Raw genomic sequence first — 13,839 nt, 5'->3', positions numbered from 1 at the left:
TGGAATTTTTTTCCCTTGAGGGCAACCACATTGGCTACTTTATCCCTCTACAACAAACACAATGACTCAAAAACATAACAGTAGAACTGGCCACAGAGCCACCATTTGTTTTTAATTTCACATTATTATAGTATGGCTATTGCAATATTAGCAGAAATAACATGTCTTAAATATTCCAATATTTTATTTTATTTTATTAAAGGTAGTTAATTAGAGCACATTTAATTTTTAGCATACAGAGCTTTTCCAGAAAGCAAGCCAGGCAAATTTTAAAATAAAATCCAGTTTTTGATTATGTGATCATTCAGTGCAGTCTTAGGAAGATGGCCTTACAAGTCTGTGTTAAATTCTGGAGGCTGGCCGTGGAGCGTGGTGGGAAATTAAGAGCAGGAAAGGACTATTTGTTTCAACACATAGTTGCGTGCCCACACAATTTTCATTTCATGGTTCCAACTTGCATTATTTACAGTACAATCCTATACAACAGTATAGGTACAGTACAGTCCTATTCAACAGCAAGACCCAGTGTGTTCAGGTAAGTGTCCACAGAACTATTAACATTAATTGTCTTGAATAATTTTATGTATGAAGTTTCATAGTACTAGAGACACCCAAGAATGGTTAGTGTGTATTCTGCACTTACTATAGTTCCTCAATAACTGTATGTGTGCTATGGGCGCTAATTTGTCCTGCAGTGCTGCGGCTTAAGTGACAAACTTGGCTTTCTCCCTTATTTGGCATCCAAATTGCATTGTAATGAAATTCAAGAGCCAGCTTGATTATTTTCTTTGTGAAGAAAATGAAATTGGGGTGGGAGTGGAGTGGAGTGGAGAAGATGAGCTGGTGACGCCAAAAATCAAAGCACAGATTTAAAGATATATACTACACAAGTCTCTGAGAAAGAGACAGCAAATATATAAGTTCACAGCTCTGTCATCCTGACCTCTCTGTCTCAGTGGCTATGCCTATAGCAAAATTGTAGCATCTTCAGTTTTATGTGACACACATGTCACTTCCTGCTTTTCCCACCTTTCTTTCTTCCATGTGTTTTGGACCTGGCCATTTTACAATAATTTCAGTGCTATGCCAAACAGAATTATGAGGCTTGTTGGAAGGCAATATTTTTGCACTCCCATTAGATAAATTAGGAGTAACTTTCATCTCTAGTAAACTCAACTCAAACTCTACCCTACTCTGCGCCTCCTGATAGCGTCTGTAGTTTGTCTCTCAACTGGGGTGGACTTTGGTCTATCAAATTTTCAGTGGCGCCCTGTGTGAGGCCAAAATTCAGCACCTCCCTGCCTCTTGCCTTCCGTTCTTAATTCACTACACCATAGTTGTGATGCCCTGCAGCATCCCCTAGGCTTGGTGTCCAGTGTGGCGGAACTGGTTGCACAGTCTTAAATCCGCCTCTGATCTCAATTTTTGACATGGCATCTTACATACCGAGTAGTGAATCTTTCAAATCAGCACCAAATATGAAAATGCCCAGTAGTAAAATTTGAACTGGGTAACTGTTTAGGGTGATGAAAAGAGGGACTGTGGTTATTAACATAACTATATAAGTGGATCACATTGCAAGGTGTTGGGTTTTTTGGGTGTGCTTCTTTATCATCGGTTAATGGCATCTGAAGCTTTCTGAAACATTTGCTTTAAAAGCTTGAGACCTTCAACTTTCATTCCTTTAAAAAAATGCTGACATTCTTTATAAATTCTACTATTATGTCAGTAGCTTTTTGGTTTGTAAATTTTGAAATACAAATAATGGTTCCTACCAGATTGGATGCACTTAGCATTATGGATGGTTGACTCTTTAATATAGCATATGTGTTACACAAGCATTATTAATTGTATGATGTTGATGAAAATGTAACATGGAACAAGTTTTCCTTTCCTCTTTCATGTGCTTTATGTTATTGGATCCAAAAAATAGATACTTTCCATAGCTAAGTTTTTCAGTGTGGGATAACTTTCTCCGAACCAAGTTTCAAGCTTGGAATATTGGGTTATCTTTCCCCCTTTCCATAGTCCTACAAAACTCATCTTGGGTAGATCTGCCACATTTCAAATCTTCCTAGAATGGCCACGTGCCCTACTTCTCAGATTATAGTCTTCTGCTTAAAGTCATCCTCCATTTGAAGGGCGTTCTACTTCATGCCTGGTTTAAAGTTAAAGAACCATAAGGAAAGAAAACAGGGAGGGCTTTATAAGTTGCTGTCCATCAACAGTTAGCACCTGGACAGCAGTTTGCACAGACACACAGGTTACCATCTTGTTCCCCACCATAGTGAAATATATTGTGTTTCTATTTAATTATAGTAATTGTTTCTAAATTTGCGACACTACATTTAAATTAGCAGACACACATTTATTTAAATCTCTGTCCCGTTTTGTCCTCTTTTTTGCAATGCATTTCCTGGGTTTGGGTACATAAGCCACCACCCTTAATATCCCTGACTTTTGACTGAAGTTCCATCAGGATAGTTAAGCTGTTAATATTTTACACTGTACATCAGAGAGGAGAGATGGTGTATAATGTACACATGTATATAGATGTAGCCCATCCAAGTAATAATGTTGGGCTTCTTTAATTGAAAAGTGAACTTAGTGATTTCCTTCAATGTTTAAATTACATGGCATATTTCATAGAAAGCAGTCCATTTTGTATGTCGTCTTCTCTGAAGAGTCTGCCCCTTTTACCCACATATTCTCAACATGGTGACTCAACATAGTCATTCTCCAGCCCACGTCGGAAGCGAGCAGTCAGGGTACGACTGATAACGATGACTCTGGGTGCCATGCAGTCCTCCCGTCGGTGAAGGATGTTCCATATGAGAATGGCAGCAGCCAGTGTGGCCAGAAGACAAGCCCCAATGTTCAGGTAGCAAGACCAGGACAGGCTGGTATAGGGTCCAATACGATAGAAGGTCACCAACCCAATGACCAGAACGAAACCTGAAAGAAAGGTACAGAATAGAATGCCAGATGTGAGTAATGTATTTAGAACCTGACATTCTAGAAAAAACACTTGTTGCAGAAGAACTTTGTATCTTGCCCAGTAATGCGCATCTCCAGATTTTGGCACTAGAGTAGTTAAATATTGTTATCATAAAACATAATGAGTGATATTTAACTATGTTTTAATCAAAAGTAGACCCATTGAAATTAGTGAGCATGAATAAGTTAGGCCCATTAATTTTGATGGGTGTACTCTGAGTAAAACTTGGCATTGAATACCATTGAATACCACTCAATGTAAATTTTCTGTTTAGTTCTATTAGGCCAAGGGACACGTAAAACTTTGGAACCAAGGTTGCATAAATTAGTAGGAAAAGGAGACTGGAAACCAGTTTGAATCTGTGCATTTCTAGATGCACAAAGGAAATCCATTCAACCAGTTTCGCTTTCTCTGAGCCGTTAGCAGATACTGTACTGGTCACTGGTTTTCAAATTCTTTCAGTACTGAAACCTTGTTTTTAAATTTAAAAGCTGTGTTCTGAGTTTTGCTTCTGTTACTGAGCTAGCACCAGTTGTGGCCTTTATCATAGAATTGTAGGATTGGAAGGGACCCTGAAAATCACCTTGCCCCAGCCCACTGCAATAAAGGAATATGCAGCTGTCCCATATGGGGATCAAACCTGCAAACTTTGCATTATCAGCACCACACTCTAACCAACTGAGCTATTACTCTCATTTATTTATTTCCATTTTATACTCTATCATTCCTTCCAGCGGGAATGCATAGTAGTTGCCACATCATAGCGATACAAAAAAGGCAATAATAAGAACCCCACTTAAAGTACCAATAAAATGTACAAAACTACCATAAGAAATCAGCAGCAAGGTCAGCAGAATTTTCTTTGCACTCCGAAGCCTGGCATTTCCCCACTCATACTAAATACTGTGCCTTGGCTACACAGAAAATCTGATGTTCTCTATTGAAAACTCACATATCCAGGATGTGCCATACATATTGGCAAACAATCATGTGTAGAAAGGTCTTCAAACTCTAAGCTCAGCTATGCAGGTTTTTAAAACCAATGGACAGTACTGGGTCCAATTAATACAAGCAGTCACCTGTATGAGTTACCGGTACCTCTTTTGATGTGTGGACTCATCTCTACTTAGTAGATTGATTGTGCAGGCTGTCTTGTTGTTTCATGTTGCACATGAATTTAAACAATGTCAGTGCAGCTGATCCTCTCTAGGAAACTGTTCTTACAGAGTTAAAAATCACCTGAGTCACAGAAAGAGCCATTCACACCAGTGACTTTCCATATGGAGTTGGCTCTATGTGGTACTAGTTCAAGAGGCCATGAACAAGGATTCACATGCTTTCAATGAAGAGTTATATAAACACGGATATTGTGAAGAAGGAAAATAATTTTTTCCTCTGGGAAATTCCTTTATCTAGGAATCTCCTGTGAAATGGTAGGAAAACATCTAATCTTAAAGCGCAACAGTATTTTGCCTTTCTGCAGCACATTATCCCACTGCTCTTGAAGATCTTTATGAACACAAAGAATCCCACTGCGGCTTCCCGCTTCATATGTATCCTAAATATCCGGTTATTCATAGTTTCAGAGATGAGGAAGCTGAGGTGAGGAGACTTGTCTAGCCATGCAGGAAATCTGTCATGGGGTCAGCAGTAGAACCCAGAACATCTGACCCCAAGATGTTGTGTATGCAGTTGCAAAACCTCCTTCCCTTTAAGGCAGTGCCCTATTTCTTGATGAACCTCACTGCAGCATTCTAGTTTCTCTTTCCCTCCTCCACCCTTGCAGGTCTAGTTATTACCGTATTTTTCGCACTATAGGACGCACTTTTTCCCCTCCAAAAATGAAGGGGAAATGTGTGTGCGTCCTATGGTGCGAATGCAGGCTTTCGCTGAAGCCTGGAGAGCGAGAGGGGTCGGTGCGCACCGACCCCTCTCACTCTCCAGGCTTCAGGAGAGCCCCACCGCCAGCCCCACAAACTTGGGGGACAGCGGCAGGGGCGCAGCGCGCCTTTGCCGCTGTCCCCCGACTTGGTTAGAAGGCTGGCGGAGGGGGAGCCTGCTCCTCCCCCTCGCCAGCCCCGCAAACTCGGGAGACAGCGGGAGAGGCGCAGCGCGCCATTCCCGCTGTCCCCCGACTTGGCTAGAAGGCTGGCGGGGGGAGAAGCCTGCTCCTCCCCGTCGCCAGCCCCGCAAACTCGGGAGACAGCGGGAGAGGCGCAGCGCGCCTTTGCCGCTGTCCCCCGACTTGTCTAGAAGACTGGCGGGGGGAGAAGCCTGCTCCTCCCCGTCGCCAGCCCCGCAAACTCGGGAGACAGCGGGAGAGGCGCAGCACGCCTTTGCCGCTGTCCCCCGACTTGTCTAGAAGGCTGGCGGGGGGGAGAAGCCTGCTCCTCCCCGTCGCCAGCCCCGCAAACTCGGGGGACAGCGGCAGGGGCGCAGCGCGCCTTTGCCGCTGTCCCCCGACTTGGCTAGAAGGCTGGCGGGGGGAGAAGCCTGCTCCTCCCCGTCGCCAGCCCCGCAAACTCGGGGGACAGCGGCAGGGGCGCAGCGCGCCTTTGCCGCTGTCCCCTGACTTGGCTAGAAGGCTGGCGGGGGGAGAAGCCTGCTCCTCCCCCTCGCCAGCCCCGCAAACTCGGGGGACAGCGGCAGGGGCGCAGCGCGCCTTTGCCGCTGTCCCCCGACTTGTCTAGAAGGCTGGCGGGGGGAGAAGCCTGCTCCTCCCCGTCGCCAGCCCCGCAAACTCGGGGGACAGCGGCAGGGGCGCAGCGCGCCTTTGCCGCTGTCCCCCGACTTGGCTAGAAGGCTGGCGGGGGGAGAAGCCTGCTCCTCCCCGTCGCCAGCCCCGCAAACTCGGGGGACAGCGGCAGGGGCGCAGCGCGCCTTTGCCGCTGTCCCCCGACTTGTCTAGAAGGCTGGCGGGGGGAGAAGCCTGCTCCTCCCCCTCGCCAGCCCCGCAAACTCGGGAGACAGCGGGAGAGGCGCAGCGCGCCTTTGCCGCTGTCCCCCGACTTGTCTAGAAGGCTGGCGGGGGGAGAAGCCTGCTCCTCCCCGTCGCCAGCCCCGCAAACTCGGGGGACAGCGGCAGTGGCGCAGCGCGCCTTTGCCGCTGTCCCCCGACTTGGCTAGAAGGCTGGCGGGGGGAGAAGCCTGCTCCTCCCCGTCGCCAGCCCCGCAAACTCGGGGGACAGCGGCAGGGGCACAGCGCGCCTTTGCCGCTGTCCCCCGACTTGGTTAGAAGGCTGGGGGGGGGAGCCTGGTTTTGCGGGAGGCGGGGGAATCCCCCCGCCTCCCAGGAAAGCCAGGAAAAGCCGTGCAGCCCTTTTAAAAGGCGCGTGGCTTCTGCCGGTTTTGCGGGAGGCGGGGGAATCCCCCCGCCTCCCAGGAAAGCCAGGAGAAGCCGTGCAGCCCTTTTAAAAGGCGCGTGGCTTCTGCCGGTTTTGCAGGAGGTGGGGGAATCCCCCGCCTCCCAGGAAAGCCAGGAGAAGCCGTGATCTCTTTAAAGGGTTTGCACGGCTTCTGCGGGCTTTGGGGAGAGGGGAGGGAATCCCCCCACCTCCCAGTAAAGCCAGGAAAGCCCTGTGCAGCCCCTCCGCCAAGGAGAGGCTGCACGGGGCTAAAGGGGAAGCCAAAACAGCGAGTGGGATCCATCCCGCTCGCTGCCTTGGCTTGATCCATAGCTGCACGCAACCCCTCCGGCAGGGAGAGGTTGTGTGCAGCCTGTACGCTGCTCTTTGGGGCTGCGGGGGGGGGAAAAGATTTTTTTTCTTGAATTCCCCCCCTAAAAACTGGGTGCGCCCTATGGTCCGGTGCGCCCTATGGTGCGAAAAATACGGTAACTTTTGATGGAAGTAATTTATAGATCTAATTAGCCTGACAAGAACAATATACAAAGAGGCAAATGTGTCTCACATAATAGGAAAAAAATCAGCTTCCCCTACTCCCATAAACACTTCCTTAACCACCACCATAACAGAAGGAATTCACATAGACAAAAGGGCCCCTTTGCAAAGGGAGACTAGAATAAACAAAGGCCCGTAAACAGACATAAAGATCTGCAGATACCATTTCCGTTAGGTTTGTGGGCAAGGACAGGTCAGACATGAAGAAGGTGATCTCTCTCTGCTTTCTGTGAATTACTGGCATTGCTTGCACATCTCTTACAATATGACCATTGTATGTGACTGCATCCTAAAAAATAGCTACAAGGGAGCTTGATGGTTTGTTTTCTTCTGTAGTGAGTCTTCTAAAGGGGTCAGCAACTAGAGGCCCTTCAGCCAAATTCAGCACCCTGAAGATACCAGCTGCTTCTCCCCTGGAGGCAAGAAAACTGATTAGAGGATGTGGCAATTATGTTATTAGGACTTGGTGGCACTTGGCTTTGGAGAACGGGGTGGTAGCTTATCCCCACCCTTCATTCACTTCTCAGATTAGTCCACCTGTAAATTGAGTTGCTCACCAAGACATTCTTGGGTTTGAATATGACAGCTGGGTGGGGGGATGACTAGAACTAGATTTCCACGTGCAAACTTGCTGAGTTTCAGTGCCGTCCAGTACAAATGATCCTTTCATGAAAGATCCAAAAAATCCATTGTGTTATATTTTTATAGAGCCTTGTAAAAATCGTTTAAGCCTTTCTGGTTTTGTTTGGTAAATATTTGGAAGACGCTGGCTTGGGATTAATGTCTGCAAAGGCCAGCAAGAAATAAAGGGATGGTTCTGAGGAGTAGCAGGTTCCCACCCACCTCCAGCGTTCATTCACAGTTACCAAGTTTCTGTATAGTATGGGTTAAATCCTTTGGATCTAATGTCCTTTACAGTGCCTTTTGCTTCCTCAGACTAGTTTTTCTGGAAATGCTCTTGCAGAAACAACAATTTTTGTGTGCTGTCCTGTGTACTTTAAAAATGGAACACTGGAAGTTGTGTTATACAGAGTCAGACCACTAATCCAGTCCATCTATCTCAGTATTACTGGGGGAATGAGTCTGTGACCTTCTACATGTGAAATAGATGCTCTGCCTCAGAGCTATAGCCCTTCCTCACATTTTCACATACTGTTCCCTGGGGGATGTCATTGTAGGGCACTTGCAGCACAGTTCTACATATGTCCACTCAGAAATAAGTCCCACTAAGTTTTTTTGGTTTAATCCCAGGAAACTGGGTATTGGATTGCAGCCATAATGCAGACTAACTCAAGATATGAACCAAATTAAAGCACAGAACTTGGAGAATTTCAATAAAATAGTATTTTTGCTACTTTGCTTTTTAAAAAATTACAGGGACTTGTAAAAAAGGACAAAGCATGAACAAGCATAGGCTGGCTGTTAGTGGTATCTAGGTGTTGCTTAAAGTGCTGTCATATAACAGGCAACTTACAGCTCAACTGCCACAATTTTGGCTTCAGTTGGTGTGTGTGATTCTACTGACTTGAAGCAAAACGTGAGAGTTTTGTTAAAATGATGACTGGAGTTGAAGGAGGTAATAATAAGAAAGAGAAGCCCAGAACATCAGCAATGTCTCAGACCCTCCAAGTGTCCCTATTTCCCAGGGACGTCCCTGATTTAGAGGAGCCGTCCCATTTTCTGATTTGATCCAGGAATGTCCCACTTTTCCTTAGGAGGTCCCTATTTTCATTGGAGAAATGGTGGAGGGTATAGACAACCTCCGAGCCATCTGAAGGCAATCCTATAAAGGGAAGGGTTTTTTATGTTTAATGTTTTATTATATTTTTATATATGTTGGAAGCTGCTCAGAGTGACTGGGGCAACCCAGTAAGATGTGTGAGTTATAAATAGTAAAATTATCATTATGAAATGGGACGTCTCTATTTTCATTGAAGAAATGTTGAAGGGTATGGTGTCTGATATTGGCTTGGCCCAGGGTTGAGATACAAAGAAGATGTGTGAGAATGGCTAGTCTTGATTGACTCCTTAGTTCAAGAAATGTCCACCTATTGGCAATTCATCAGCAAGCATGAACCCTTGTACTTCTCTCTCCTAGTCAACTGACATAATGGTGCAGGGATTAGAGAACTGGTTCTAGATTTCTATAGGCCTTGCTCTGAAACCTGGAATTACTGGTCCTCTCCAACCCTATGTTTCTGTATCTAAATGTAGAACAAATACACATAATATAAAAGTGACTGTAGTTTGTGCATTACTGTCCTATGTGTTTGTGTGAGACGCATATGTAAGTGTGAAAATGGTCATGGTACAGAAAATGACAGAATTGTCCATCTCTAATGAAAATCCTGTGTTCTATTTCTGTCCCCCCCCATCACTTTCATCCTAGCCCACTCCCACCCTTGCTATATAAGCCACTAAAGTTTGCCCTAATGTAAGCCAGCACTCTGCAAGTTCTTCATCTTTTATGTAAGGGACTAATTATTCATCACAGAAAGCTACTAAACTTCCTTGTGTTGCTCAAAATAAAACCACTTGTGTTAGCAAGGCTGTTTCCCTTCACAGGACCTTTGCTTGAACTCTAACTCTCAACAGCAGTGAATGAATGTCACACCACCCTTTTCTTCTCTTCAGATTTCATGGCAAGTCCCAGGCAGGTGGGGAAGCTCTAAAAGTTACTTATGTTACCAGAATATTTTAAAGTGATGCATATAGGTTCAGTTTGGCATGCCAAAACTGTTCTAGACAAACATCGAGGTTAAGAAACAGGTAGGGCTGCCGGCTGTGACTGATGGGACAGCAACAAAACTCAAGGGTCACAGGTTCCCCATCCCACAGCTGCCATCCATTGGGTTCTAGAAGCTCAAATGGAGAGCACAAAAGTGATAGCTACCTCATTTCTCCTCAATCCCCCTTATTCAGAGCGAGTGTGTGACTCTGAACACAGAGATCCCATTTAAATATTAGCCATGATAACTTATGGAATGCACGTCCATAAGACATCGTAGTCAACAGTTTTGATGATTTTAAAAGGGGATTAGATAAATTAATGGAGGCCAGCAGTAGCCATAAGCTCCCTTTTTTCACAATCTAGTTTCCAGGATGGAATTCTAGGAATTACCATATTTTTTGCACCATAACACTCACTTTTTTCCTCCTAGAAAGTAAGGGGAAATGTCTGTGCGTGTTATGGAGGAAATGCCTACGGGTGGCATGCCTACGGATTTTCCTCCTCTAAAAACTACGTGCGTGTTATGGTCGGGTGCGTGTTATAGAGCGAAAAATACGGTAATTTATATCTGAAACTTTGATGATGTCACTTCTGAACCAGCATTGTGGACTTGACCTGTGTCTGGGCCAACAGCACCAACTCCCACCTGTCCAAAACATCAGGGGGCAGGGGAAGCAAAGCATGGAGCCAAACATGGCACGGATTCAGTGGCCAGGTCCTCCTCCTCCTGTCACGGAGGGGAAGGAGGAGGAGCTGTTGGCCATTGAAGCCGCATTGCTGCTACGTTTAGCTCTGCCTGACGTGATGTCGTGTACAACGTCAGTTGCCCCCTCAGACATCCTCGTAAGTTGGCCCCTGTGGCCTGGGCTTACATGTGATCCTTCTCCTGCTGAGCATCATTTCCAACATCATTGGAGTAGCTGGGAGAACCTAGAGGGGGAGACACCTAAAGCAACGTCTTCTTTTGAATGGCTGCTGTCCTAAGAATAATCCAGCTGGCAATTTTGCATCTGACCACCTGATCTTCCATTCTTGGGTAAAATCAAGCTTTTGAAACACCTCTTCTAAAGACTCTCAGTAGGATAAAATGTCTGCTGGAAGGAAGTTTGAAGAATACAGAATCACTTATAAAAAAGTCCTACAGTGGCCAATCAATCTGTGCATATTTATTGTGTAGAAAACCTACTAAGTTTTCGTCCCACTGTTCAGTAAAAATTGTCCATTATTTGTTTTGTGTTTCGGTGTCTCCAAAAAAGTTAATTGGCAAAAACGAGTCAGCATTAAGTGGGGGTGGAGGGTGCCTTTCTACTGGGAAAGGAAATAGATAATGGATTTGTTAAGAAGAATCCTGCAGGGGGTGGTGTCAATGGTTGGGCAGGCAAAGTAGGAAGGGGAACGTTGCTCTGTGAACTTACATTTTGGATCAGAATAATGAGCTTCCTGTTTGAATCATTCTGGCAGAAAGCCAACTTCAGTTTCAAAGCTTATCTTCATTTGTTTCTACAGAGTCGTGCTTGTGTTAAATAATAAAATGATATCATGGTATAACATAAGGATTGAAAATGAGAGCCAGTGTGCTTGATGAGGACCTGAGGGCCAGGGTTCAAATCCTAATACAGTCCGACCTTGAGCCAGTCTCACCTACCTCACCAGATTGTTGTAAGGGTAAAACGGGGAGGGGGGGAACCATATATGCCACCTTGAGCTCCTTGGAAGAAAAGTGGAATAGAAATAAATACATGTTGCCAGCAGGTCCATCCTGGCAACCTTGCCTGAAGCAGAATCCCTTTTCTCCTTGCAACACAGGATTGTCTTACTCAGGCTTCCTCAACCTTGGTCCTCCAGATGTTTTTTTTGGCCTACAACTCCCATGATCCCTAGCTAGCAGGACCAGTGGTCAGGGATGCTGGGAATTGTAGTCTCAAAACATCTGGAGGGCTGAGGTTGAGGAAGCCTGTTCTTACTTATTTGGCTAGCTATATAATGATTAGCTCTGCTCAATACAAACTCTTTGGAATGGAAACCTCACTTGACCTCGGACTCTGTACACATCACTGGCTTAAAACACATCTAAGTCATTATTTTTCCCCCTGGTTTGGGGGGGGACACACATCAAAACATATTTTTTATAATGAAGCCTTCTTCCACTGTAGCTTGATTATTGAATAAACACATATAAAATATAAGAAGTGCAATGCTGGATCAGACCAGTGGCCCATCTAATCTGATACCCTGCTTTCCACAGTGGCCAGCTAGATGCGTATGGAAAGCCCACAAGCAGAATATAAAGACAACAGCCCTCTCTTGCTGAGGTTCCTAAACCACTGCCTCTCCTTGATTTCTCACCATTTATCTTCACTGAATGACCCTGGCCTGGGTAGGGGGTGCATTTTGAGAGATGGAGAAAAACTTCTTTTTTGGTCTACTTTCTCCTGACCATGCATATGTTTATGTTTATCGAAACAGCTACCGGGGGGAGTATTGTTGTATGTGTATCTCTTTTATGGATATAAATGTGTTTCTGCATACATATGACCCCGACTCCTGCCCCCCTCCCATTTAATTTTTCAAAGTTTCATTTAATTGCAAAACTGCTTGGGGGAGGGAATTGGAAGGATGTTTGCTGATGGGAGACTATTTGAGTGGTGTGAAGCTGACTTCTTCAAATTTCCTGAACATTTTTTACAAAGCAAAGCTGATTGTACATGATAGCAGAATTTGCAGGGGCTTTTCACTTATTAACAAGTGTAAAAAGCAAAGCTTGTCTACTTGAAGAACATAGAAGCTATTCAAAATCCTGTCTCTATAAAGAAAAGCCTCTAAAGTAAAATTTATGAGCTTTTACTCAAAACCCTCTGTGCACAAAACTGCTTCCATTTTCACCACAGTGCTTTTCCAAAGCAAACAATTCTTTCCTGTAAGGTGTGAGGCTGCACAGTTCTGGAACTGTGTGTGAATCCATGTGCAGCCGCCAGAGCAATACCACTTCCTCTACTCTTTCCTTCCTCTCTGCTTCCTAAGGTTGTATTTTGTTAGATTTTTAAAAAAGAAAAAGAAAAAAGGATGCACTTCTATCAAGGACACACGCAGGTGGCTGAAGTAAAAATGATGCAGGGCTAGGAGCCATCGTAAGCGTCGGTGTGGTGAGTGTTGACGAGTGACAGTGTGCTTGCCAAGGTCATTATTATGTTTGGGGTATTTGAGGTATGACTGAAATACTCAACTCTCTCTGAAGTGTGACTTCTCTTCAGTGTGATGATTGGGAAACTGCTGTATGGTTTGCAGACTATGAAGATACGATGAAAATAAGATACTGGCTTGGATTTTGTGTAGTCTACACTGTTGGTCATGCCCTGACCTAAGGTGTACCGCTGCAGCGGCATTGACACAATTCCATCCTTTAGTTTTGGTTTGGTTTCTTAAAGAAGACGGGTGACCAGAGTTGAAGCCTCCTGTATCTTTTAATAGTTGTGTATAAAAGAATTTTAGCAGGCACACACCTGCGTGACATGCAACGCCTTCCAAAGTTCTCTCTTCTGTACAAGTACTAAAGGGTACAGGATGCATCTGGTCACCCTAAAGAAAGAAACAAGAAGTTGGTAACATGCATGGTGGGGGGTTTTTTAGTTTTGTTTTTAAAAAGCGGGTCCCAATGTTTCAAATTGTAGTTCTGTGTTGGTGCTATGTCTGAAGAAACTTTGAGATTACTGCTTTATGCCAGCATTTTTCTCAAGCCTTTTATGAGAGTGTACCCTGCTTCTCTTCCCATTCAGTGTGGCATCAATAAGGACATAATCTATCAGAGAAGACCTACCATTTGTGTGTTCATTCATAAATCTTGCCTTAAAATGTACATATTTATTTTTATGTATACAGTCATACCTCATGTTGCATCTGCTTCAGGTTACATGTTTTCATGTTGCGTCCCACGGCAACCTAAAAGTACCAGAACAGGTTACTTCTGGGTTTCACCGCTCGCGCATGCGCAGATGCGGCGCTTCGGCTTGCGTCAGTTCCATGTTACGGACAGGCCTCCGAAACGGATCCCGTTCGTAACACGAGGTTCCACTGTAGTCTGCTTTCACGATCGAGATTTTCATAGAATTTTTGACAAGGCTAGTATGGAAGAGGACAAGCTGAATGAATGGGAAGCAGAAATAGCTTCCTATGTTCCAGAATACAGTTTGGTCATAGGCACATAGGAAGCTATC

General features: G+C 44.9%; 2 protein-coding genes across 2 annotated transcripts in view; one reads left to right on the top strand and one right to left on the bottom strand.

Annotated features, from left to right (window-relative positions):
- IFT140 (intraflagellar transport 140) overlaps positions 1-13,839 on the top strand; it is an 88,287-nt gene that overhangs the window by 28,791 nt on the left and 45,657 nt on the right. The window lies entirely within an intron of this gene.
- The window catches only part of TMEM204 (transmembrane protein 204), a 39,704-nt gene continuing 25,940 nt past the window's right edge, over positions 76-13,839 (bottom strand). Inside the window, exon 3 of the mRNA XM_081169934.1 lies at positions 76-2,955. Within this exon, the coding sequence (XP_081026060.1) occupies positions 2,711-2,955 (245 nt within the window). The 3' untranslated portion in view covers positions 76-2,710. The remainder of the gene's footprint in view (positions 2,956-13,839) is intronic.

Source organism: Podarcis bocagei (genome assembly GCF_964188305.1).
Source record: "Podarcis bocagei genome assembly, chromosome: 14".
In the NCBI taxonomy this organism is placed as follows: Eukaryota; Metazoa; Chordata; class Lepidosauria; order Squamata; family Lacertidae; genus Podarcis; species Podarcis bocagei.
The sequence above is the reverse complement of the archived record's forward strand: the minus strand, read 5'-3'. Positions and strand labels throughout refer to the sequence as shown.